Source organism: Aquarana catesbeiana, linkage group LG02 (genome assembly GCF_042186555.1).
Source record: "Aquarana catesbeiana isolate 2022-GZ linkage group LG02, ASM4218655v1, whole genome shotgun sequence".
NCBI lineage: Eukaryota > Metazoa > Chordata > Amphibia > Anura > Ranidae > Aquarana > Aquarana catesbeiana.
In genome coordinates this window covers 96,151,700-96,178,980 of record NC_133325.1, presented here as the reverse complement: position 1 = coordinate 96,178,980, position 27,281 = coordinate 96,151,700, and the positions used below count along the sequence as shown (strand labels likewise).

The 27,281-nt window shown below is 44.6% G+C and overlaps 1 protein-coding gene across 2 annotated transcripts in view; it reads left to right on the top strand.

The window, feature by feature from the left end:
• The window catches only part of ATP7B (ATPase copper transporting beta), a 158,042-nt gene that overhangs the window by 32,439 nt on the left and 98,322 nt on the right, over nt 1-27,281 (top strand). The window contains exon 2 of one of the 2 annotated variants that reach the window (XM_073613247.1): nt 17,574-17,700. In XM_073613247.1, coding sequence (XP_073469348.1) covers nt 17,581-17,700 — 120 coding nt within the window. In that variant the 5' untranslated portion in view covers nt 17,574-17,580. Of the gene's footprint in view, nt 1-17,573; nt 17,701-25,735; nt 26,038-27,281 lie in introns of those variants that run through there. The other variant, XM_073613248.1, reaches the window with a different exon arrangement.

Below are 27,281 nucleotides of genomic sequence, written 5' to 3'. Positions count from 1 at the left end.
TACAGAGATGATCAAATGAGGAAATCTTCCACAACCTAATTAGGGATGGATAAGGAAGACATGAAATTGGGGGAGGAATGGTCAGAGAGACACAGGCCACGGTCAATAAAGATGAGTATCTCTTAGGTTCCAATAGGAGGTGAGAATCCATCATTAACAAGTGGTCAAGTTACAAATTAAAAACAAAAAAAACTTAGAGAGAGTTTTCAATTCCTTATTATTTACAATGATTTATAATGGAAAGTAAAAAGAAATTGTTTTTTTTCTTCTCCCTTTTTATAGCAAATAATAACCCCCCCCCCCAGTGATTAATACATTTCCGTAAAAGAAATCTCGAAAAAAAAAAATGAAACAATAATGTTTATACAATAATGGTAATGTGTTATCTTTGTACATTGACCTCACACACACCAGAATAAAGATTTTTTTTTTTTTTTTAAACTGACAGTTATTACCAGAATGGCAGATTTGAATTTTTTGTCAGTTGGAGTTAAAAATAGAACAGCCCATCCAGCTGGTAAAGCTGTGTGATTTCAGTCTACAGACAGGGATAAAATGTTTTTATTATGGGCTGCATAACAGAAAACATGGAGAAAACAGATGCAAAATAAGCAAACGATGTCCCATATTTCTTTTATCCATAAAGTAATTGCCTAAATAAACCCGACATAGATGGTCCAATAGCATTGTTTACCAGATGTTGTGGTGCAGCCATTGGCTGCAGCAGCAAGGTCATGTGACCTATGCTGCATACTATGATGTCATTGTGTGGCCCCTCCTCCTGTGCCCACATATAGAATCACACAGCACCTGCAACTCACTTGCTTTGTGTATTCTGACCAAGCAGGAAGCGATTTCTCTCTCTCTCTGCAGTGTTACTCGTTCTATGAGAACAATGACACGATTTCTGAGAAAGAATGGTTACAGGGCCAAGAATCTTATGAAGAACAACCAAGAAAATTCAGTTTTATTACTGAACGTGCGCCCAATAACAGGGGAGCACCCGACCAATGCCCCGCCCACCGCTACTGCCCCTAATAGGGGAGGAGCCAGGGCAATAGGGAAGAGGATCAGGGCTGCCATAGGCAGAATCTGCCCCTTCCGATGCCGCAAAATCACCATCACCAATCCAGAGGACTGTTTTCTTCTCCCTCCAGGACAAATTGAAGAACATCTCAAGGTCAGACAGCCTTACATACGGATTCCATACATCAGTAAGGCTGAACTGGATAAAATGATGGAGGAAGAACAAAACCAAGTCACTCCATCCACCAATGAGGACCAGAAGACTGTACAGGACCCAACCATGGAGGACAAGGACATGCATGTCACTCCATCCACCAATGAGGACCAGGATTCTGTACAGTCTGAGAATATGGAGCACAACATTACTGCAGCCAGTCCATCCACCGAGGACAACAATACTGCAGTCAGTCCATCCACCGAGGACAACAATACTGCAGTCAGTCCATCCACCGAGGACAACAATACTACAGCCAGTCCATCCACTGAGGACAACAATACTGCAGCCAGTCCATCCACTGAGGACAACAATACTGCAGCCAGTCCATCCACCGAGGACAACATTACTGCAGTCAGTCCATCCACCGAGGACAACAATACTGCAGCCAGTCCATCCACCGAGGACAACATTAATGCAGTCAGTCCATCCACCGAGGACAACATTACTGCAGCCAGTCCATCCACTGAGGCCAACAATACTACAGTCAGACCTCGTCGCCACCATCCAAGGGGCACTTACATCATCAGAGGACCTTGTCGCCACCATCCGAGGGGCAGTGGCATCAACGGATGTATGGCTGAACTGGATAAAATGATGGAGGATGAACAAAAACAAGTCACTACATCCACCAATGAGGACCAGAAGACTGTACAGTCTAAGACTATGGAGGACAACGATACTGCAGCCAGTCCATCCACCGAGGACAACAATACTGCAGTCAGTCCATGCACAGAGGACAAAAATGCTGTAGCCAGTCCATCCAGGGAGGACAATACTGCAGCTAGTCCATCCACTGAGGACAGCAATACTGCAGCTAGTCCATCCACTGGGGAGAATAATACTGCTGCCAGTCCATCCACCGGGGACAAAAATACTGAAGCCAGTCCATCCAGCAAGGACAACAATACTGCAGCCAGTCCATCCACCGAGGACAACAATACTGCAGCCAGTCCATCCACCGAGGACAACAATACTGCAGCCAGTCCATCCACCGAGGACAACAATACTGCAGCCAGTCCATCCACCGAGGACAACAATACTGCAGCCAGTTCATCAACTGAGGACAACATTACTGCAGCCTGTCCATCCACCGAGGACAACATTACTGCAGTCAGTCCATCCACCGAGGGCAACAATACTGCAGACAGTCCATCCACCGAGAACAATACTGCAGTCAGTCCATCCACCGAGGACAACAATACTGCAGCCAGTCCATCCACTGAGGACAACAATACTGCAGCCAGTCCATCCACTGAGGACAACAATACTGCAGCCAGTCTATACACTGAGGACAACAATACTGCAGCCAGTCCATCCACCGAGGACAACATTACTGCAGTCAGACCTCGTCGCCACCATCCGAAGGGAGGTGGCATTAACCGAGAGCATCGTTGCCACCATCCAAGGGGCACTTACATCATTAGAAAGCCTTGTCGCCACCATCCAAGGGGCAGTGGCATTAACAGAGAGCCTCGTTGCCACCATCCAAGGGGCACTTACATCATCAGAGGACCTTGTCGCCACCATCCGAGGGGCAGTGGCATCAACGGATGTAGGGCTGAACTGGATAAAATGATGGAGGACGAACAAAAACAAGTCACTCCATTTACCAATAAGGACCAGAAGACTGTGCAGGACACAGCCATGGAGGACAATGGCATGCACGTCACTCCATCCACCAATGAGGACCAGAAGACTGTACATTCTGAGACTATGGAGGACAACAGTTCTACAGACAGTCCATCCACCGAGGACAACAATATTGCAGCCTGTCCATCCACCGAGGACAACAATACTGCAGTTAGTCCATCCACTGGGGAGAATAATACTGCTGCCAGTCCATCCACTGAGCACAACAATACTGCATACAGTTCATCCACCGAGGACAACAATACTGCAGTCAGTCCATCCACCGAGGACAACAACACTGCAGCCAGTCCATCCACCGAGGACAACAATACTGCAGACAGTCCATCCACTAAGGCCAACAATACTGCTGTCAGACCTCGTCGCCACCATCCAAGGGGCAGTGGCATTAACAGAGAGCCTCGTTGCCACCATCCAAGGGGCACTTACATCATCAGAGGACCTTGTCGCCACCATCCGAGGGGCAGTGGCATCAACGGATGTAGGGCTGAACTGGATAAAATGATCGAGGATGAGCAAAAACAAGTCACTCCATGCACCAATGAGGACCAGAAGACTGTACAATCTAAGACTATGGAGGACAACAATACTGCAGTCAGTCCATGCACAGAGGACAAAAATGCTGTAGCCAGTCCATCCAGTGAGGACAATACTGCAGCTAGTCCATCCACCGAGGACAGCAATACTGCAGCCAGTCCATCCACTGGGGAGAATAATACTGCAGCCAGTCCATCCACCGAGGACAACAATACTGCAGCCAGTCCATCCACCGAGGACAACAATACTGCAGTCAGTCTATCCACCGAGGACAACATTACTGCAGCCAGTCCATCCACTGAGGACAACATTACTGCAGACAGTCCATCCACTGAGGACAACATTACTGCAGACAGTCCATCCACCGAGGACAACATTACTGCAGACAGTCCATCCACCGAGGACAACAATACTGCAGACAGTCCATCCACCGAGGACAACAATACTGCAGCCAGTCCATCCACCGAGGACAACAATACTGCAGTCAGTCTATCCACCAAGGACAACATTACTGCAGCCAGTCCATCCACCAAGGACAACATTACTGCAGTCAGACCTCGTCGCCACCATCCGAAAGGCGGTGGCATTAACAGAGAGCATAGTTGTCACCATCCAAGGGGCACTTACATCATTAGAAAGCCTTGTCGCCACCATCCAAGGGGCAGTGGCATTAACAGAGAGCCTCGTTGCCACCATCCAAGGGGCACTTACATCATCAGAGGACCTTGTCGCCACCATCCGAGGGGCAGTGGCATCAACGGATGTAGGGCTGAACTGGATAAAATGATGGAGGACGAACAAAAACAAGTCACTCCATTTACCAATAAGGACCAGAAGACTGTACAATCTAAGACTATGGAGGACAACAATACTGCAGTCAGTCCATGCACAGAGGACAAAAATGCTGTAGCCAGTCCATCCAGTGAGGACAATACTGCAGCTAGTCCATCCACCGAGGACAGCAATACTGCAGCCAGTCCATCCACCGAGGACAGCAATACTGCAGCCAGTCCATCCACTGGGGAGAATAATACTGCAGCCAGTCCATCCACCGAGGACAACAATACTGCAGCCAGTCCATCCACCGAGGACAACAATACTGCAGCCAGTCCATCCACCGAGGACAACAATACTGCAGTCAGTCTATCCACCGAGGACAACATTACTGCAGCCAGTCCATCCACTGAGGACATTACTGCAGTCAGACCATCCACCGAGGACAACAATACTGCAGACAGTCCATCCACCGAGGACAACAATACTGCAGCCAGTCCATCCACCGAGGACAACAATACTGCAGTCAGTCTATCCACCGAGGACAACATTACTGCAGCCAGTCCATCCACCAAGGACAACATTACTGCAGACAGTCCATCCACCGAGGACAACAATACTGCAGCCAGTCCATCCACCGAGGACAACAATACTGCAGCCAGTCCATCCACCGAGGACAACAATACTGCAGTCAGTCTATCCACCGAGGACAACATTACTGCAGCCAGTCCATCCACCAAGGACAACATTACTGCAGTCAGACCTCGTCGCCACCATCCGAAAGGCGGTGGCATTAACAGAGAGCATAGTTGCCACCATCCAAGGGGCACTTACATCATTAGAAAGCCTTGTCGCCACCATCCAAGGGGCAGTGGCATTAACAGAGAGCCTCGTTGCCACCATCCAAGGGGCACTTACATCATCAGAGGACCTTGTCGCCACCATCCGAGGGGCAGTGGCATCAACGGATGTAGGGCTGAACTGGATAAAATGATCGAGGATGAACAAAAACAAGTCACTCCATGCACCAATGAGGACCAGAAGACTGTACAATCTAAGACTATGGAGGACAACAATACTGCAGTCAGTCCATGCACAGAGGACAAAAATGCTGTAGCCAGTCCATCCAGTGAGGACAATACTGCAGCTAGTCCATCCACCGAGGACAGCAATACTGCAGCCAGTCCATCCACTGGGGAGAATAATACTGCTGCCAGTCCATCCACCGAGGACAAAAATACTGAAGCCAGTCCATCCACCGAGCACAAGAATACTGCAGTCAGTCCATCCACCGAGGACAACAATACTGCAGCCAGTCCATCCAGTGAGGACAACAATACTGCAGCCAGTCCATCCAGTGAGGACAACAATACTGCAGTCAGTCCATCCACCGAGGACAAAAATGCTGTAGCCAGTCCATCCAGTGAGGACAATACTGCAGCCAGTCCATCCACCGAGGACAGCAATACTGCAGCCAGACCTCGTTGCCACCATCCAAGGGGCACTTACATCATCAGGGAACCTTGTCGCCACCATCTGAGAGGAAGTGACATCAACAGAGAGCCTCGTCGCCACCATTCGAGGGCAGAGCCCCGTCGCCACCATCCGAGGCGCAGCAACATCAACACAGAGCCTCATCACCACAATCCAAAAGGCAGTGACATAAACAGAGAGCCTCGTCACCACCATCTAAGGGGCAGTGACATCAACAGGGAACCTCATCGCCACCATCCGAGGGGCAGTGACATGAACAGAGAGCCTCATCATCACCACCATCCGAGGGGCAGTGACAACAACACAACACACTCTTCACCTATTTCATATTTTTTAGAAATTTAAAAAAGGTTTGCATTTTTGGGCACCGCACATCACTGCAGAGTTATGTTGTGAACAGGGCACATAGAAAACAATTATTATTTTTTGTGTGTCCTTGTGTTGAGCCTGCACTGATCTGTGGGGGGGCACTGATCTGTGCAGACGCTGAATGCATATATTGTGAATGAGCCCCAAAGATAATGCAAGCAGGTAAGTGTGTTTATTGCAAACACAGCACCATATATACCCCATATATACCACCATACATAGCTTCATACATACCACCATAAACAGCATGCCTACATAGCACCATCATGGCCACCAATAGGGAGGTACCACTGGTCCCAGACAGTAAGGGGAATCAATGCAGCGGGCGGGGGGGAACTGAGCTGTGGGGGGCACTGATCTGTGCCAACGCTCAATGCATATATTGTAAATGAGCCCCAATGATAATTCTGAACAAGCAGGTATGTTTTATTGCATATAGAAAAAAATGTGTCTGCGCTAGATAAAAATTATCGTTTCAATAATAAATACAAAAATAAATACGTAAAAAAAAAAAAAAAAAAAAAAAGTGTTATAGCTAACCAATAAATCAAAAAATAACCATAAGTACATAAATTTGTAAAGTGCTCAGTGCTATATCAAACATGCAGTAAAAGTGCTCAATCAGAAAATAGAATATCAAAAAATTCGATATAAGTGCTCAATCAAAAATTGAATACAATATAAAAGGGAATATCTTCTTGTGAATCTAATAAAGTCCAAAACAATGTGCATCCAAAAATGTAAAAGTGCCCAAAAACATTGTCCATATTCAGTGAAATCCACACATCTTTCCTTCTGAAGGTGTATCACCATAAAACGTGCTAAAGTGTCTTCCAGTGTTCCCCACAAGCATGTATGCTCACCTTCTTGCGTGTGACACAGTGGTTACACTCTGTCAAACCAAGCTTTGGAGACACTCCTGTGCTCTAATGGAAACCGCTGTGTAGATCTCCAATGCTCTCAATCAAGGTTATATATGCAAAAAGAAAAGAGACTCCATAGTGCAACATTGCATGATGTAATAAAACGTTTTATTGAGAAAAGACTAACTCCCCTTGTGGGGGTACTCACATACTGTGGGTGCGTCAGTGCACCATCCTAAAACAGATTAAAAACGGCCGATCTCGTGGTATGGCGTGCGGTGCGGTGTGTCATACGAACTCTCCCTCTCTCTTTCGCTTTCTCTGCTGACAGCTCCGTCCAGGCCCCTCCCCTACGCGTGTTCGGCACCGGGATCACGTGCCTTCATCAGGGGGAATCCGAAGGCACGTGATCCCGGTGCCGAACACGCGTAGGGGAGGGGCCTGGACGGAGCTGTCAGCAGAGAAAGAGAAAGAGAGAGGGAGAGTTCGTATGACACACCGCACCGCACGCCATACCACGAGATCGGCCGTTTTTAATCTGTTTAGGATGGTGCACTGACGCACCCACAGTATGTGAGTACCCCCACAAGGGGAGTTAGTCTTTTCTCAATAAAACGTTTTATTACATCATGCAATGTTGCACTATGGAGTCTCTTTTCTTTTTGCATATATAACCTTGATTGAGAGCATTGGAGATCTACACAGCGGTTTCCATTAGAGCACAGGAGTGTCTCCAAAGCTTGGTTTGACAGAGTGTAACCACTGTGTCACACGCAAGAAGGTGAGCATACATGCTTGTGGGGAACACTGGAAGACACTTTAGCACGTTTTATGGTGATACACCTTCAGAAGGAAAGATGTGTGGATTTCACTGAATATGGACAATGTTTTTGGGCACTTTTACATTTTTGGATGCACATTGTTTTGGACTTTATTAGATTCACAAGAAGATATTCCCTTTTATATTGTATTCAATTTTTGATTGAGCACTTATATCGAATTTTTTGATATTCTATTTTCTGATTGAGCACTTTTACTGCATGTTTGATATAGCACTGAGCACTTTACAAATTTATGTACTTATGGTTATTTTTTGATTTATTGGTTAGCTATAACATTTTTTTTTTTTTTTTTTTTTTTTTTACGTATTTTTGTATTTATTATTGAAACGATAATTTTTATCTAGCGCAGACACATTTTTTTATATTTGTCACTTACACGATTATGAAACGTGATTGAGTGTTTGCAGCTGATTGGTTACACAGGATTGGTTATACACGATTTTGATTTTGATTTGATTTTTTTGGGCATTTATCCGTAAGTGGCTCGCAAGGTTCATCTATTATTACTTTGATGTTTTATTGCATATATTGCACCATAAATAGCACCATGCATACAACATACATTCCACCATACATAGCATCAGGGTTGCTAATAGTGGGGGACCACCGGTCCTCCTGTAGGGGGCCTGGGCATAAAGGGAACACGGACAGAAGGAGGATCGGTGAAGAAGAGAAATGAAAGATGACAGAACAATGCCCTACTGAACACACACACAGCACCCCCTATCCACATTTCCAGCTGCTGGGAGTTTAGCAGCCCTTGGAGGAGATAGGGGGGCGGTGTGTGTATACAGTGCAATGTTATCTACAGTTAGGGCGATCCTCTCTCATGTACTGTATAGACCAGCACTCTTCTGACAGGAGGGGAGAGCACAACACAGGCTGTTAGTGGCTTCCCCCTGTAAGTTGGGGGAGGGGGGTGGGCAGCAGGTAGGCTGTACAGGATCCCGTGATTTCTAACAGCGGCCCTGCATAGCATCATACATAGCATATGTAGAGGAGATAAACTGGGCACCCTAGACTGATGATTCAGGGACAATCCGATCGCCTTAGGGGGTCAGGAAGGAATTTTTCCCCCCTTGGAGCCCATCTGACGGGGGGGGGGGGGATTTTTCGCCTTCCTCTGAATCATCTGAAGGTTTAGGGGTGTAAAAAGGCCCCGCCTCTGAGGAGTCCTAGCATAACAGCGACTGACCTCCGATGTTCTCCGAAGCCCGACAATCATTTCCTTCTATGGATTTTTCTCCAATAAAGATTGGTCATACCTTAATTGTCTTTGTATGTGAAGGTTTTTTTTTCCTTTCTCTAATAATAAATATAATGAGGAATGACAGCAGGGTGAGGAATCTCGCCCCATACTTCACCACTAGATCACCCTTCAGCCATGGGATAGCGGTGGAAAACACCATAAGTCTAGTCTCTGTAAATGAGTCATATTATGGCTGCAGGTATAATGTTTGCAGGTATAGGCCGTGTATATATACGCATGGAGTGTAGTCTGGGGCCCAGGGCAGCCACCTGCTCTGCCCTTTTTTTATTCCAACGTATATCAACCTTTATCAACCCTTGTACACCAGGGGAACCCAAAAATAAATTTTCATAGGAGTCAGTGGGAAGGATGACTCCTTACATTGGTGGTCAATGGAAAGAATGTCCCTCTTACATTAATCAGTAAAAAACAACTGGCCACTGCCCCCACCTATAACTGGCCTTCACAGCAAATAGCACATGGATGGAAGGGCATCGCATGCAAAACAAAACCAACCAGCTCAACTCGCCAGCCAATCTGCTACCAACCAAATTATCCTGTCTAACAGTTTGCATTAAAAAACAGGGGTTTAATTAGCACACATTTGCAAATACATTCGAAAGCTGCAGAGCCGCTTCCAAGGCACCCCAATATTATCTGTAGTCCTAACTCTTGTAATTCGGTTGGTAGCAGATTGGCTTGCGAGCTAGGACATAGGAAATATTGGGGTGCCTTGGAGCGGCTCTGCAGCTTACGCTTCATGTCTCTTACATATATGATCAATGGAAAGAATGTCCCTCTTACATATATGATCAATGGAAAGAATGTCCCTCTTACATATATGGTCAATGGAAAGAATGTTCCTCTTACATATATGGTCAATGGAAAGAATGTACTTCCTACAATGGTGGTCAGTAGAAAGAAAGTCCTTCCTACATTGGTGGTCAATGGAAAGAATGTCCCTCTTACATATATGATCAATGGAAAGATTATCCCTCTTACACATATGATGAATGGAAAGGATGTCCCTCCTACAATGGTGGTCAGAAAGTACAGCCCGAAGCAAAAAATAAATAAAACAAAAATGAGCGTAGGGCTAGCATGACATGGGGCTCAGGGGACTCTAGAGGTGACAGGGTTAACAACTGTGCAGTAAAGGGGACCTTTTAGGGGATCGGTGCGGATGGTCATTTGGGAGGGGCGAAAAAAGAACTTCAGACATCCAGTAAAGATACGTGGGGGAAGAACGTTCCCGCTCGTCCCCGCCCTACAATCGGAGTGGTTTGGCTTATGTATGTTGTTTCATGGTATTACGGTTGGGGTCTTTGGAGGCAGTTTAAACAAACTGTATGCTTATCAGATTAGGGACCCATCTAAGGTATGGAGTCCCCAGTGGAATGCCAGTTATGGTGGATTAACTGGTAAGTCAGCAGATACCACACTGTAAATGTGGTTCGTCCCCCGAGCCGGTGTGGTGCGGCTAAGGACTGTGTAAGTACTTACGCAGATACAAAATATATAATTGGGGCCTCCAAGGATCGGCAATCTTCATTTTCTGGTGTTTTTTTTATTAATTTTGGTTTCCTATTTTTAAGGAAGGTTTTTTGTTACGTTTTGTTATTGTTTTAATAAAGGGGTCGAGACTGCCAATTTTCACTCCAACATTGGTGTCAATGGTTTTTTTTCTTGTAAGCTTAAGTTGGGGTAAAAGAGGGGGATTGGGTAGCAGTTAGCGTTTAAGGGTCAGGATTGCATCTGATGTACCTTAGTCATGCTACATTTACAGACCACCATAAAGATCATTGGTGTCATGCTGATGGCCGTGTGAAGTGACACTGGACCCAAAACTACGCAGACACCATCAGATGGGAGGTCAACCAACCACAGCTCAAGGGACCTAGAGAAACCTTTGGAGGAACCATAGTTTAGATCAGCTTCTGTATATATTATATATAGTACTATCTGGCCAAACATGTCTGATGTTAGTATATGGAAAGAGAAAGTTACATTGTGAAAGACATTCTACTAATTGAATGTTAGTTAAGAAGTGAACAGATGATGGTGGGGACACCAAATCCGTTTCAATGGGAAATTTAGACAACTCCCTCTTTGGATTTGGTGCCTTCACCTTCTTCCTCTGACTGGAAATTCTGAGAATTAAAATGGAAATTACTACGCAGCACCCCAAATAAATAAGAATCGTGTACCCCGACTCGACATCCCCCATTGGGATGATGTCAGTTGGGAGGTATAAACAGCCCAAACCTTGTTTCCTTTATATTTGGATTGAGTAGGAAAAGATTCAAATCCTCTCGTGTTTTTTTTTTTTTTTTGCTGTCTGTGTTCTGCTGGGGAGATTTCCCTTCACTTCCTGTTCTTGGGAAGCAACAGGGAATGAGACAAAATCTCTCTAAAGTAAATTTAATTCCCGAATCTGAGAGTTGTCACAGGAACAGGCCTTCCAATTGGAGGATTTACTCTTATTTCTCACTCTGGTGACAACTCTAAAGTTCTAAAGATTATCAGACCCGTTCTGTCTAGGTGGTAATGCAGGACAAATGGAAAGGAGGAATCCAATAGGGACACATACAGCAATAAAAACCTGACACAACCTCCAACCCTTCCCCCAATCCATTAAAAATGACAAAAATATAAAAACTTGCCTTTACATAGACTTTAATCGATAACATAGAGGGGTGGGCAGCTTTATGGCAGATGGGGCTTAATATTGAATAAAGGAAAAGTAATGCATTTCGGGGCTAAAAATCTGAATGCAGGTTACTTGCTAGGGTGGGAACCCCTGGGGGAATCCAGGATGGATCTGGAGGTTCTAGTAGATCAGAGGCTCAGTAAAAGCATGCAATACCAAGCTGCAGTAAGCAAATCTAGCAGACTATTAGGCCTGGTTCACACCTATGCATTTTTTAGTGCGTTTTTAGTTTTGCAGAAACACACTACAGTCCATTTACTATGGGTTCCTATGGATGTAGTTCACATCTGTGCATTTTATGGAAAGGGACAGGGATTTTTTTTCTGGTTTTTGGTTCCATAGACTTCAATGGACCAAAAATGTGTATTTAACCACTTGCCGCCCGCCATATAGTAAAATGATGTCGGCAAAGTGGTTGCGATATCCTGACCGGACGTCATAAAACGTTGTCAGAGACTCTTTACCACGTGATCAGCCGTGTCCAATCACGGCTGATCATGATGTAAACAGGAAAAGGCTGTTGATCGTTTTTTCCTCCCTCACGTCTGACAGACGCGAGTAGAGGAGAGCCAATCGCCTGCTCTCTTGACAGGGGGGGTCTGTGCTGATTGTTTATCAGCGTAGCCCCCCTCGGATGCCACCCAGGACCACCAGGATGCCGCCAGGACCACCAGGGTTGGCCACCACACTGGACCACCAGGTATGCCACCCTAGACCACCAGGGAAATGCCAATCAGTGCCCAGGCAGCTGCCAATCAGTGCCCAGGCAGCTGCTAATCAGTGCCAATGGAAAATGCCTGCCAGTGCTACCAGTGATGCCTATCAGTGAAATCTATCAGTGCCCATCAGTGCCACCTATCAGTGCCCAGCAGTGCAGTCTATCAGTTCCACCCATAAGTACCCATCAGTGCAGCCCTTCAGTGCCCATCAGTGCTGCCTATCCATGCCCATTAGTGCTGCCTATCAGTGCCCATCAGTGCCATCTCATTGGTGCCACCTCATCGGTGCCGCCTTATCAGTGCCCATCAGTGAAGGAGAAAACTAACTTATTTACAAAATTTTATAACAAAAACAAAGAAACACTTTTTTTTTTCAAAATTTTCAGTATTTTTTATTAGTTTAGCAAAAAATAAAAACCGCAGAGGTGATCAAATACCACCAAAAGAAAGATCTATTTGTGGCAATAAAATTATAAAAAGTTAGTTTGGGTACAGTGTAGCATGACCGCGCAATTGTCATTTAAAAAGTGACAGCGCTGAAAGCTGAAAATTGGCCTGGGCAGGGAGGTGCGAAAGTGCCTGGTATTGAAGTGGTTAAAAACGCAAAATGCACCTGGAATATGCAAAATGCAACGTCCGTAGGTGTGAATCAGGCCTTCACACCTACAATTACAATTGTACCACTTCACAAAACTCTGAGTATGCCATCCAGTTCTAGTCTTCAGACCTCAGGAAGGATGTGCTGGAACTGGAGAGAATCCAGAGAAGAGCAACAAAGCTAATAAGGGGGACTGGTGGACCTCAGATTTAAAGCTTATATTAGCAGCAGCACGGGCCTTTAAATACTGCTAGCTTTCTGATGATGGTGATTCAATAAACTTTAAGCTTATGCACACTCTGGGATGTGCCCACCTGACCCCCAGCCATGTATCCTGTGCCCTGCTGCCCCTACCTGTGGGATGGGTACAGCCGAGGGACATCAGCAAACATCTATTCACTGATCGTCCCTTAGGTCAATGAACCCACAAGCAATCTGTGCTTCAGTAATTCAATGGAGTGCAGGGGAGGCATTGGGCATCTAGTAGACCCTGTCTAATGTCTTAATAAAGAGAACCTGTCACGTTTATTGTGCTCTGAAAACAAATGTAAAAAAAGGTTTGCCTTTAGTTCCACCTTAAATGAATGTAGTCTATCTGACTTTCTTTAAACAACTATACTTTCATCTTCCCTACAGGTGGAGGATGCTCATGGTAAATTGTTTCTCACTGATCATGTGCTTAGGCAGTTGTTTAATGATGGAACTTTGTCACTGAAATCAGCTTGTCACATGGAAAGTGAGTCATGACATTTCCCACCTGTTCTACAGTATATAACCCTATAATTATAGTGTGTGCCTTTTATCAGGAAACATTACTAAGATTATTTTTATATTGATGGATTACACCAACATATTAATCTTACATCCATATATCAACCATTGATACTGTTTACAGATATTTGTAATACATTTGAAATGCTTTTCTAAGGGCATACATTTTTGATTTCACTCCTCATTACCTATCACAGTTTGGAAGGCCATAAAATGCCAAGATGGCACAAAACCCCCCAAATGACCCCATTTTGGAAAGTAGACACCCCAAGCTATTTGCTGAGAGGCATGGTGAGTATTTTGCAGCTCTCATTTGTTTTTGAAAATGAAGAAAGTCCAGAAAAAATTTTTTTTTTTCTTTTTTCAATTTTCAAAACTTTGTGACAAAAAGTGAGGTCTGCAAAATACTCACTATACCTCTCAGCAAATAGCTTGGGGTGTCTACTTTCCAAAATGGGGTCATTTGTGGGGGTTTTGTGCCACCTGGGCATTCCATGGCCTCCGAAACTGTGATAGGCAGTGAAGAGTGAAATCAAAAATTTACGCCCTTAGAAAACCTGAAGGCAGTGATTGGTTTTCGGGGTCCCGTGCGCGGCTAGGCTCCCAAAAAGTCCCACACATGTGGTATCCTCGTACTCAGGAGAAGCAACAGAATGTATTTTGGGGTGTAATTTCACATATTCACATGGCATGTTTGAGCAATATATCATTTAGTGACAACTTTGTGCAAGAAAAAAAAAAAAAAAAAAATTTGTCTCTTTCCCGCAACTTGTGTCACAATATAAAATATTCCATGGACTCGACATGCCTCTCAGCAAATAGCTTGGGGTGTCTACTTTCCAAAATGGGGTCATTTGGGGGGGTTTGAACTGTCCTGGCATTTTATGCACAACATTTAGAAGCTTATGTCACACATCACCCACTCTTCTAACCACTTGAAGACAAAGCCCTTTCTGACACTTTTTGATTACATGAAAAAATATTTTTTTTGGCAAGAAAATTACTTTGAACCCCCAAACATTATATATTTTTTTAAAGCAAATGCCCTACAGATTAAAATGGTGGGTGTTTCATTTTTTTTTTTCACACAGTATTTGCACAGCGATTTTTCAAACGCATTTTTTTGTGGAAAAAACACACTTTTTTAAATTTTAATGCACTAAAACACACTATATTGCCCAAAAGTTTGATGAAATAAAAAAGATGATCTTAGGCCGAGTACATGGATACCAAACATGACATGCTTTAAAATTGCGCACAAACATGCAGTGGCAACAAAATTAATACATTTTTAAAAGCCTTTAAAAGCCTTTACAGGTTACCACTTTAGATTTACAGAGGAGGTCTACTGCTAAAATTACTGCCCTCGATCTGACCTTCGCGGTGATACCTCACATGCATGGTGCAATTGCAGACCGACGCTTGCGTTCGCCTTAGCGCGAGAGCAGGGGGGACAGGGGTGCTTTTTTTTTTTTTTTTTTCTTTATTATTTTTTTGCTTTTTTATCTTATTTTTAAACTGTTCCTTTCATTTTTTTTTTTTTAAATCATTTTTATTGTTATCTCAGGGAATGTAAATATCCCCTATGATAGCAATATGTAGTGACAGGTACTCTTTTTTGAAAAAATTGGGATCTATTAGACCCTAGATTTCTCCTCTGCCCTCAAAGCATCTGACCACACCAAGATCGGTGTGATAAAATGCTTCCCCAATTTCCCAATGGCGCTGTTTACATCTGGCGAAATCTAAGTCATAAAATGCTCGTAGCTTCCGGTTTCTTAGGCCATAGAGATGTTTGGAGCCACTCTGGTCTCTGATCAGCTCTATGGTCAGCTGGCTGAATCACCGGCTGCATTCTCAGGTTCCCTGTTGAGACAGGAGAGCCAGAGAAAAACACGGAAGACGGTGGGGGGGGGGCATTCCCTCCCACTGCCTGTAAAAGCAGTCTAGAGGCTAATTAGCCGCTAGGATTGCTTTTACATGAAAGCCGACCGCTGGCTGAAAAGAATGATACCAAGATGATACCTAAACCTGCAGGCATCATTCTGGTATAACCACTCAAAGTCGTGAATGGCGTACCTGAAGACAAAAAAATGGTTAACAATAAAGCACAGTAAACGGTAAAGTATAAAAAATTGCATACCTGAAAAACAAACATGATAAAACATAATAACAATAAAACATTGCAGAATAGAATACAGTAAAAAAGAGCAGAACAATAGAGAGAGAATAGAGAGAGAGAGAACAATAAAACAACAACTATTTTTTTTTATTTTATATTTTTGTTTGTGTTTTTTTTTTTTTTTTTTTTTTTTTACACTTTTTTTTGTAACTGTAACTTTTATAACTGTAACGGTTCCAGGTTCGGGTCTCTCAAAATGCGATGGCATCTTGGGAGACCCTGTGAAAGTGTGCCTAGTCTGTGCAATGCTGTACCCTACGCTAATACTCAACTAGTGAATGGTAGCGTTCAAAACATTCACCAATGCAAAGACCAGGATTGTCAGGACAGGAGGGACAATAATAGCGGGTGTCACGCCTATATCCGCGCTTGCTGCAGACACGACATCTTTTTTGGGGGGGGGGGGTCGTTGGGTAGGGGTACTCGGAGGACATAAAAATGCCTCCCATGCAGCCGACTCCATTTGGTTGGGGATGTGAATAGGGGAAGTACGGGTGCTGCAGAATCGGTGGGTTCCCAATTAAGATTGGCGAATGCAGCAGGCAGGCATTATGGGCACGATGGGCCTGTTTGTCTTCTTGGTGGCAGCGGGACACTACTTGTGCTTGCCACCTCACCAGCTTGAACTGCACTTATGGGACTCGCCACATCACCAAGTGTTACTGTTAGTGTTTTGTAAGTGACAGTGATCGATCGATACTGCACTTGGGTGGGCTGGGCTGGGCCGGGCGGAGGGGCAAAACGCATGTGCTAGCAGGTATCTGGGCTGATCCCGCTAACACTGCGTTTTTGGGAACCCTAAACTGCTGGGGACGCTAGTATAGATCTGATCGGATCAGATATTGATCCGATCAGATACTATACCACTAAGGGAGGTGTACGGTGCATGCGTGGGTGTTAGCGGTACTGGCACTAACCTGACGCTGCTTGGGGCTGGTGCTTGCCAGTTCACCAAAACGCTACCAAAAAAACTGTTAGCGATCGCAGGGATCAGGCCTGACTCTGCGAACGCTGCAGTTATGCGTTTAGTGTTTTGTAAGTGACAGTGATCGATCGATACTGCACTTGGGTGGGCTGGGCTGGGCCGGGCGGAGGGGCAAAACGCAGGTGTTAGCAGGTATCTGGGCTGATCCCGCTAACACCTGCATAGGGCCTGTGTTTTCCAATATTACATATTCATGCTTTTCTATTGAGTCCAATGTAAATGCGTGTGCATTGAAATGGACGATTGTGAATGGAGTCTTAAAGTAGTGTTTAAACCCTCAGTGTTATTTAGTTTACCACATTGAGCACAATAAACATTTTCCAGTAAACGATTGACTCCACCTGCTCAGCGAGGGATCTCTCTGCTGATACCCGCTGAGCAGACAGATGACAGGTCCATGTCCGCTATGCAGAGCAGATACAGCCCGCTTTTCTCTATAAAGGTGGTCGGATGGATCCAACTGTCATCCGATCCGCTGGACGGAAGGGAAACGTGTCTTTTTAGCGGACCGGATCCCGGCGGGTGTGAGTGGACACATGCAAGAAATTATTTACCAGTCATTTATCCACATTATTTGTATTGTCTCTTAGGTAAAATATGTCCAGGAGGACTTTTCTGGATGATGAGGAGGAGGAAGTAGGGTTACTCAGTAAATATGAAGAGCGGTACACAGAAAAATCCAGGACAAAGCCGCCACCTCACCTGTCCAGAAGCAAGGTAAGACTGACAGACTTATGCCGTGTACACACGGTCGGACTTTTCGACAACAAAGGTCCGACGGTCTTTTCAACGGATTTTTGACGGCCTTTTGATGGACTTTCTAACGACCGGACTTGCCTACACACGATCACACCAAAGTCCGACGGATTCGTACGTGATGACGTACGACCGGACTAAAATAAGGAAGTTGATAGCCAGTAGCCAATAGCTGCCCTAGCGTGGGGTTTTTGTCCGTCGGACTAACATACAGACGAGCGGATTTTTCCACCGGACTCGAGTCCGTCGGATAGATTTGAAACATGTTCCAAATCTAAAGTCCATCAGATTTTCGACCGAAAAAGTCAGTTGCAGGTCCGATGAAGCCCACACACGGTCGAATTGTCCGTCTGACCAGTCCGGTCGAAAAGTCCGCTCGTGTGTACGCGGCTTTACAGAGCAAAGTGTCTTCTAGTCTCTTCACCTAACAATGTACCTGCGTGATTTCTGGAATAGGTAGGTGCACTGAGTACCACAAAAATAATATCCAGAGGCGATAAAGGATAAAAGAAATAAATGCTTACAATATAAAACAGAAATTCTAGATCTAAAATTCCATTCCATACTTGACCAGTAGGTGGCTGATGTAATGCTCAACTCCAGCCTATAGTAAATCACAATAAACAGCTGAAATACAGAAATGGAAGCATAAAACATAAGGGCTGGTTAACACCAGGAGACAATGTGGGAAACCTGTGGGTGTTGCGATCTGCAATGGGTGTTATTATTAAGGTAATGAGGAACTGCTGTCTGCTCACATAATTTGTAATAAAAACATCTTTGCCATTCTGAAGCTTCCCTCCAAGCACTTTTTTTTTTCCTTGTTTAAAGTTTTTATTGAAGTTTCATAGAAAAGACACCAGACTTAGAACACTCAATGAGAGAACATCAGAAATGGTGTAATTAGGTACAGGAAATATAAACGGTCGGTTGGAATCGAGTGCTGTACATGTAATGGCTAATGTGTGATAGGGAATTCTGTAGGAAATAGGGAGGAAAGGGAAACCGTGCGATCAAACATGTGTGATCTTAAGGGATGTTAAAAGAGGTCTCGCTCTACCTGTCCACCCCTAATGGGAACATGCCCCTAAGGAGGGGTCTCTTCTGATCCGTCCCAGGAAAATATAGTTCAATGCAGGAGTTTGACCTCCGGGATAGGGATATATAGGGTACAAGAGGTCCCCATACTTCATGTATTGTCGACAAAAGTTCGTAACATACATAAATTGTAAGCAGTGAGCAGTCATGAATGAGAGTTCGCCCTAGTTCCAACCTTAACATAGGCGATCAGGGGGCCCAACGTACGATGTCTCATTGAGGTCAGCATAGAGTAGAAATAAAGAGAGAAATGGGAAAAATGGGAGGAGAGGGATGAAGAGGGGTGGGGGTTCCGTGGCTCCCAGCCAGGGGATCCGCTAATTCAGTAGAAAAAAAGAAAAAGTGGATATGCAAGAGGAGCGGGAAACAAGGCCTGCATAGGTAGGTGGACTGTACTACCAAGGCATAAGTAAAGGCTCATTGAAGTCAGGGGGCAGATGGTGTTTTACCCAAGGGATCCATAGTTTCTTAAATTTCTTGACTTTCACTTTGCATATGATTTTATATATACTGTGATTCTGTACTTGCCAAATATGCTGCAGAAGTCTCCAACCACTGAGTCTGGCTGCAGCCATTTTAACTGTGGGCAGCAGGAATAACACAGACACACAGAGGAACACCTCCAGCTCTGCAGCTCTCATTGGCCCTCTTATTACTCATCCCCCCTCCCTTCCTGGCAAACTCTCAGGAGAGTGAGAGAGAGAGCTGTGCATCATGTCATAAGCCTAGGCCAATGACCAGACAAGAAACAGGAAGTGGGCTGTATAAGGAATTTACTGGCAGAAAAAAAAATGTTTTACTATCCAAAGTTAACACAACAAGGGCAGAAGATTTAATAGATGGAAAGATGGAAAGAAGGTCCGTTTTAATGACACCACAAACCCAGGTTACAGTGAGTTCCCAAAAGTAGTGTGTGCATTACTTTTGGTATGGTACAATTTCAGCCTATTCAAAACGAATGGGCTGAAATGGCACCACACAGAACTGCATGTGAATCACACAGGAATGTGAACCAGCCACAAAAAAACATAAAGTAATAAAACTATATATAAATAGTAATAACAAATATTATAAATGTAAACAAATACAAATATATAATAAATTAAATGAATAAAATAAACATAAAACATTATGTCACAGGATACGTATTTGTAGCGCTGGTAGATCTTTAATCTACTGCTGATAGGTAAATTTAGTGGGTTATCTGTTCATACATAGTCAGATTTGCCTCTGTTCCAGCTCGGCTGAGTTGCATGTAGTTTCACACTGTGCCTGCGGGTGTCGTTGTCACCATGGGTCGGTGTTGGAAAGGCAACACGTTGAAGTGTATGAGTGCTCCTCTGTCCCGGAGATAACTCAGTGGAGGTGGTCCTCCGAGTTGCATTCTGGGAGAGGGTATTTATGGGACAGACGCCATGTTTAGGGTTTGTTTTCCGTCCACCTGCTGGCCCTCCTGGCCGACAGGTATGCGCTAAGAGTACCACCTCGTGGTCCTCCGATCTGGAGGCCCACGGCGCTGCGGCGTGTGGGTGGGCCCAGAGGCTTGTCTGGGGCCTACCACAGCGGCAGAGGAATGGTCCTGAGCTGTCTATCCTGTGTGAAAAAGCTGGACAACCGAGAAGATCCCAGGGGAGGACCCGTCATGGAAGGATCATGCAGAATGCTGGTCTGGAGAAGGGCCTGGTGACTCGGTTGGAGGACGTATCCTAAAGTAATCCTACCGCATAGTACTGCCGGGTTGGCTTAAAGGTCCTAGTGCTGTGTTTCGTTGGTCATCATAAACCAATACATCCTGTGGCAGAGGATCATACGGGTTTTGTTTCAATCAAGTCTGTGGCAGAGACTTTTGTTTGTGTCGCGTACTGGCTGCTAGGTTAGTGAGAGAAACCTATCCAGGCGGGCAAAGATTCAACTCTACAGAGAGAGTATGTTCAGCTACAAGTTTTCAATCCCTGATGCTACACAAAGAACATTAAGAAAAGGTATTTGAGCTTCCCTGCAGCTTTCCTTCTACCTCTTTTCTGCTACTTCCTTCAATTTACATTCATTAAAGCATTGGAAAAGATATTCAAGTGTCCGGTGCCTACATTGTTTATGGTAAACTCAACGGGACCCTAGACCCGGTTCTGGTGAAATAAAGGTAAAGAAGGTGACGGTAACAGAGCGCTTAAACCAGCAGCTCCACCGAGAGTTATTGCTACATATTTCTGTCCATCCTGTCCTAAGATTTGCACAGCCCTGTGTGTCAGGGCAGGGGACCACATTTTTCTCTCCTGCAGATGTATAACACTTACAGGTCTTGTCTCCCCCCCCCCCCTGTGGTTAGACAGTGTATCAGAATGATTAGCACATTTCCCTGTTGCTATGCTCTCTCCTTCTATCCGCATGCATCTTGCACTGCAGCAAACCCAATCGGCTTCTTCTAACACATCTTCCTCCAGTCTGAGCTCTGCTGTACAGTGACTGATAGAAGCTGATACCAAATTCACGTACTTACACTGCAATACATTTAGTGCCCATATAAACTGTTGCAGTATCAGGGAAAACCTTTGGCAAAGGCTACTTAAGGGTATTTCAATGTGCTGGGGGCTTATTAATCTCTTCTCCTGCTATGTGGCTAGAGACCACTTGAGGCCTCATCCTTCATACAGAGGAACCTCAGTCTATACAGGTCAGCTATGGATATGAAACCTAGAAATATAGAAGAGTGATGGCAGAAAAAGACCAATGGGTCCATCAAATCTGCCCCATTTTTGTTTTAAGTATAGATCTCTGTTTGTTCCAAGCATGTTAGATGAACTGAGGGTTGATGAACTACTTCTGCTGGAATTCTGTTCCAAATATCTGCTACTTTCTTTGGTAAATTAACACTTTAACAAATTCAGCTGTTTAGATGAACATTCAGATAATGAAGGTGTTAAGCACAAGCTCATGGCCACAGTAGCAGCCATAACCTTGTTCTCCATTTCTTCCTCCACCCCCTGCTGGCATCAGCTTGCCCAACCACCACCCTGCCCCCAGGCAACCCTGCATGGTTCCCAGGCTCTCCTGCTCTTCCCAGGAACCGGGGATCACATCAAAAGGCTTCAGGATGCCAAGCAGGAGAAGACCAAGAAAAATTTGTGCCTTGATCTCCTTTGCACTCTATGGAACCGGAGGTGACTATTTCATAGCTGTCATTCCTTGGCTGATACAACACGATCTGTGCTTGGTTAGGTGCTTTGGAGGACAAGGGAGACATTGAGGGGTCTAATAGAACCCCAATGTCTCCATAAAGAGTACCTGTCACCTGTCCAATGCTATAACGTGGGGGTTTGTTAACCTGTTGCCATGTCAAAGCAATAAAGTTAAAATAAATAAAGTAAAAAATAATAATAATAAAAAAAAATGTTATGTAACCCCTGTTGCCATGAAAACAACCATAACTGGAAACCCTTCACAGGGTGTGCACATGTATGTAAATTGTGATTGCAGCACACAGGTGAGGGATCGCTGTGAACGGCATTGTGAGAGTAATAAGTCTAGCACCGTGGCTCACAGTAAACTTATGATCAGTAAAGGAACTATCACAGACACAAGCAATTTGTCGACTTGTTTGGTGTCCATTCACTAGATGCAACCTCATCTTTTATATTTTACCAAAAATATGGTCTTCTATTGTGTGTATGCACTAAAATTCATTTTTCTTTTTTACATTTTTTTTTCCTTGAAAATATGCATTTGATAAACAGTTGCACACAAAATTGCAACTGTTATTTTGTTATTCTACAGGGCATCTGCTTTCAGAAAAGATATCATGTTTGGGGGTTTAAAGTCATTTTTGTAGCCTGCTAGTTTGAGGTCATGTGCCCGAGTTCATAATCTCAGCTTCATATTGGAAATACTGCCCTCCTGAACCTTTTTTTTTTTTTTTAACCTAGTTTAAATTTTGAAAGTGTCATTTTCTTGGCTGTCATACTGCTAACTTCAATGCTATGCTGACCTGAAAGCAAAGTACATAGATAAGAGCTCCTGACTTTTCTCATCTGCATATTTGTTTTAAGTCAGTGTCTAAAAACCAGTAGTTCAGCAAAATGGCCAAGCAACTAGCATCTTCGGAATGCCGTCAGCAATGGCAATCTGCATGCTTTTAGCTTGTTTGATGGTGGTAGATATCTAGATGTACATTATATCTGTGGATCAGAAATTGCAGTGCTGTGATTCTATGGATAGAGAACTGCGTGGCAGGCCTTCACTTTTGGGGTACCACATTTCACTTGTTTAGTGTACTTTATTGTAGGCTGGGGTAAATCAACTCTCAAGCACTCAGAACCTAATCCATTATTTACTGGAAAAAATATAACACAACCATAAGTAATGACTAATACATGTAAAGACACCACTACTAAAAGATATACATAGCCACAAAACTCTAGTTAAAGTGACCCTGTCAGGTCTATGCAGATAGAAGGTCCCTTCAGAATAGGAGCTCCTATTCTCTCTCCTCCAGGTCCCCATGTCTCCTATCTTCTGTCCCAGTATTGCAGCCTCCATAATGCTCTTCAGCATTTGAAAAGTGTGAGATGCCTATGTCCCTCTGCAGTTGTTCCATTTTCCGACCCCTGTGTCACTGCTATGGAGGTAGACTCGCTTCCCAGACTTTTGGCTAAGATCAAATGTAGCATCTGTTATCAGTGTCCTGTAGGGGTGCTCCGCCGTCATTCTGGCATTACGGCTGGGATGGCTGACTGTATAGTATCCCTGATGGTAAGACAGGGATTATGAGGGATCTTTCATGTTGAAAGGAAACCGTATTAGGCATCTACTGGGCAAGGTGGAGATCGAGAGTACTTCTCTGGTGGTGTGGAGGATTCTGAGGGGCCCAGTGCCTCCTTATTCACACTGTGCTACCTCTGGCCTTGTCTGGCTGGAAAGGCAGAGTTCATGGGGTCAAGCACGCCTTGGGAGTGGTGACTTAGGGATGCCAGAGTAACTCCTTGGTTGCCCTTGGCTGATCATGAGGAGTGGTGTCTGGCAGGCCTATTTGTTTAGGTGGACCTAATGCCGTGTACACACGGGCGGACTTTTCGGCATCAAAGGTCCGACGGTCTTTCCGATGGACTTTTGACAGACTTTCGAACGAACGGACTTGCCTACACACGATCACACCAAAGTCCGACGGATTTGTACGTCATGAAGTACCACCGGACTAAAATAAGGAAGTTGATAGCCAGTAGCCAATAGCTGCCCTAGCGTCGGTTTTTGTCCGTCGGACTAGCATACAGACGAGCGGTTTGTTCAACCGGACTTGAGTCTGTCGGAAAGATTTGAAACATCTAACAGCTAACAAATCTAAAGTCCGTCTGATTTTCGACCGAAAAAGTCCACTGCAGGTCCGATGAAGCCCACACACGGTCGAATTGTCCGACGGATTCGTCCCGTCAGACCAGTCCGGTCAAAAAGTCTGACTGTGTGTACAGGGCATTAGCGTGCCTTGCTTCTGTCAGGAGTCTTTTGCCTTGTGGGAAATGAAGGGTCCCTCCTTTTTGGGAGGAGATCATATGTCACACCCTAAGGCAGCATGATTCATGGCTGAACACATTTGAGATGGATGGGGAAATCCTTCCCACTGAGCTATTGTATTCTAACAGCGGTGAGAGGTGATACTTCCCTGCTGTCAGAATACACTGATCCAGTGGCCCAGTTTGTTGTATATGGGGCTGTGTAACTGCAGACTGGTCAGGGTGCCCATTGTAACCCTCACTGTTTGAATGGCAAAAATCCAACAAGGCATTTGTACAGAAAGCGACTGGTAAATTGACTTTGGTACAACCACTCTGCTTTTACATGGATCAAAATTTGGCTCGTCCCTGCTGAACTGGCCTAATTTTGATTCATGTTTGGCTTAAAGGGGTTGTAAAGGTTCGTGTTTATTCACCTTAATGCATCCTATGCATTAGGGTGAAAAAACACCTGTCAATGACCGGCCCCCCAGCCCCCACGTTTTACTTACCTGAACCCTCAAACTTGACCCACAAGGACACGCTGTCTCTCTGCAAGGGGGTTCTCGGCTCTTGATTGGATAGATTGATAGCAGCCATTGGCTCCCGCTGCTGTCAATCAAATCCAATGACGCGGGGGCGCGGGCGCCTCTATGGACGCCGAATGTTGCACTCGGGAGCAAGGTAACCCCCCGGGAGAGCGCTTCTCCTATGGGGGTATCTGATGCGGGGGAGGAGCCGCGAGAGCCGCCGGGGGACCCCAGAAGATGAGGTTCGGGGCCACTCTGTGCAAAACGAGCAGCACAGTGGAGGTAAGTATAACATGTTTGTTATTTAAAAAAAAAAAAACAACTTTAGTGTCACTTTAAGTACACTTTTTTTTGCTTTCACTTACATGCAGGTTTTGTTTTAGCGTCTTTTGGTGGTTCTAGCCTTCTGTCATCTTCTCTTCATTGAGAATAACAGTCTCACCCAGAGAACAAATTGGGGTCCTCTTTGATGTTTCTTTTTAGAAGAGTTCTGCTTGATGTGGTAAAGCTGAATAATGACAAAGCAGATTTATTTTCTCAGATCTGTAACCACACCATTAATGCTCTGCTGCTGATGCCTAGCATTGTTGTAATACACACACACACACACATATATATATATATATATATATATATATATATATATATATATATATATGTAGCGGGCACCTACTTTTAGGTAGGTGACCTTTCTTGTTAGTTATTATATTAGGTAAATTTAGACAGGCTGATGCTATTTGCAGCAGGCCTGTATTGCTGATTTTTTTCTTTTTGAGTGACAGGTGTTTATGTGTTGGTCTAGGCCAATCATTAATTTGTTTGGTAATCCCGGGACTCTCATATAAAAAGGGGGGGTCACGTGGTGCCAGGGAGTGCAGAGTGCGAGTGCTGGTTCCAGTGCAGCCCAGCTCTGAGGAGTGGGAGAGTCAGCCTGGCTGAGTTGGAGGTTTCCCCTCCGGGGAGCCAACAAAACTTCGCCATAGCGAGAAGGGTGGAGATCGGGTCCTCACGGAGGAACAGATGACATCTTGCCGTGTGTAGCCGTGGATGTTGTAGGCCGCCCATGCGGGGAGGGGAACGGGCCACAAAGAGATAAAGGGAACTGAGAAACATTGCGGATGAAGTAGCAACTAAGCGGAAGGAAACTGGGCGATCGATCGTTTATGAGTGGCACATGGACTGTTGATCACGTGAGTAAAAGCCCAAGGGAAAGGTACTGCCAGAGACTGAGGGTTGTTGGTGCACAAGTCAGTGAGATGAGCGGTGATGGCCTATGACTTTGAGTTCAGCATTGCCCCGGGATTCCAATCAGTCAAGTGGGAGGAGTTCTCCAGATTTGCTCTCCTTTAGCTAAACCTGGAAGTACCATGTCGGTGGGAAGTAGTGGTAAAAAGGTAGCGGTGAAGCTGCAAGCACACATGTAGAGATATGGATCGTTCTTTAAAAGTTATCCAGATGAAGAAGTTATTCAGAGTGACTCTTTATCATCTCATTCTCTATCAAATCTACTTCCATCGTCCCTGATTGAAGAAATCATAGAGAAATTATTTCTTGATTGTCCGCAATTATGCACAGTTTCTCTTGTATGTCTCATGGAAAAGTGACAATGTACTAGAAGAACATCTCAAAGAAAATCCTTTTCCCATCCCAGTTTATGTTTGATGAATAAAGCATTGAGAAAAAGCACTAAGGACTGTGACTTTTAGGCCTCATGCACACGGACGTTTTTACAGCTGCTTTTTTTAGCTTTTTTTGCAGCTTAAAAAGGCCTATCTATGGTAGTCTATGGCTTCATGCCCACCTAGGCGTTTTTGAGCTGCAAATGGCATAGGCATTTTTAAGCTGTAAAAAAAAAAACAAGGACCAGTGGGTTCTGAGAGACGTTTTTCAGCTGTAAAAATGCTCTAACGCTGATAAACGCTCAAAAACGTGGTTCACCAAAGTTTTTTAACGTTTTGATCCATTAAAAAAAAAACATTTAAAAAAAAAAAAAAAAAAAACACTAACGCAGAAAAACACTCAAAAACGCTAAAAACCGCTATTGCAAAAACGCTGAAAAAAGTTAAGAGAAATCACTGCAAAAATACTGGCGTTTTCATAACGTTATTTTAACAGCCTGTGTGCATGAGGCCTTAAATCTATGGGCTGTGAAGGTTGAGCGGTAAATGTGAATTTCAGATATAACAATATTCAGCCTCTCCTTCGGGGGTAAGTGCTACATATACACACACACACACGCGTTATATGCTCCATATATCCGTTTGTAACTGTATAACTGTATAGATTAACTTTAATGTGGTTCTAGGGTCTAACATTTCCTGCATTAAGGTAAAAAACACCCCAGTAACAGCACCCCCCATCCTTAACCACGTACCTGACCCCTCTCACTAATCCAGCACTGTCCCGACTGTGCCACCGCTCCTCCACTCCCTAA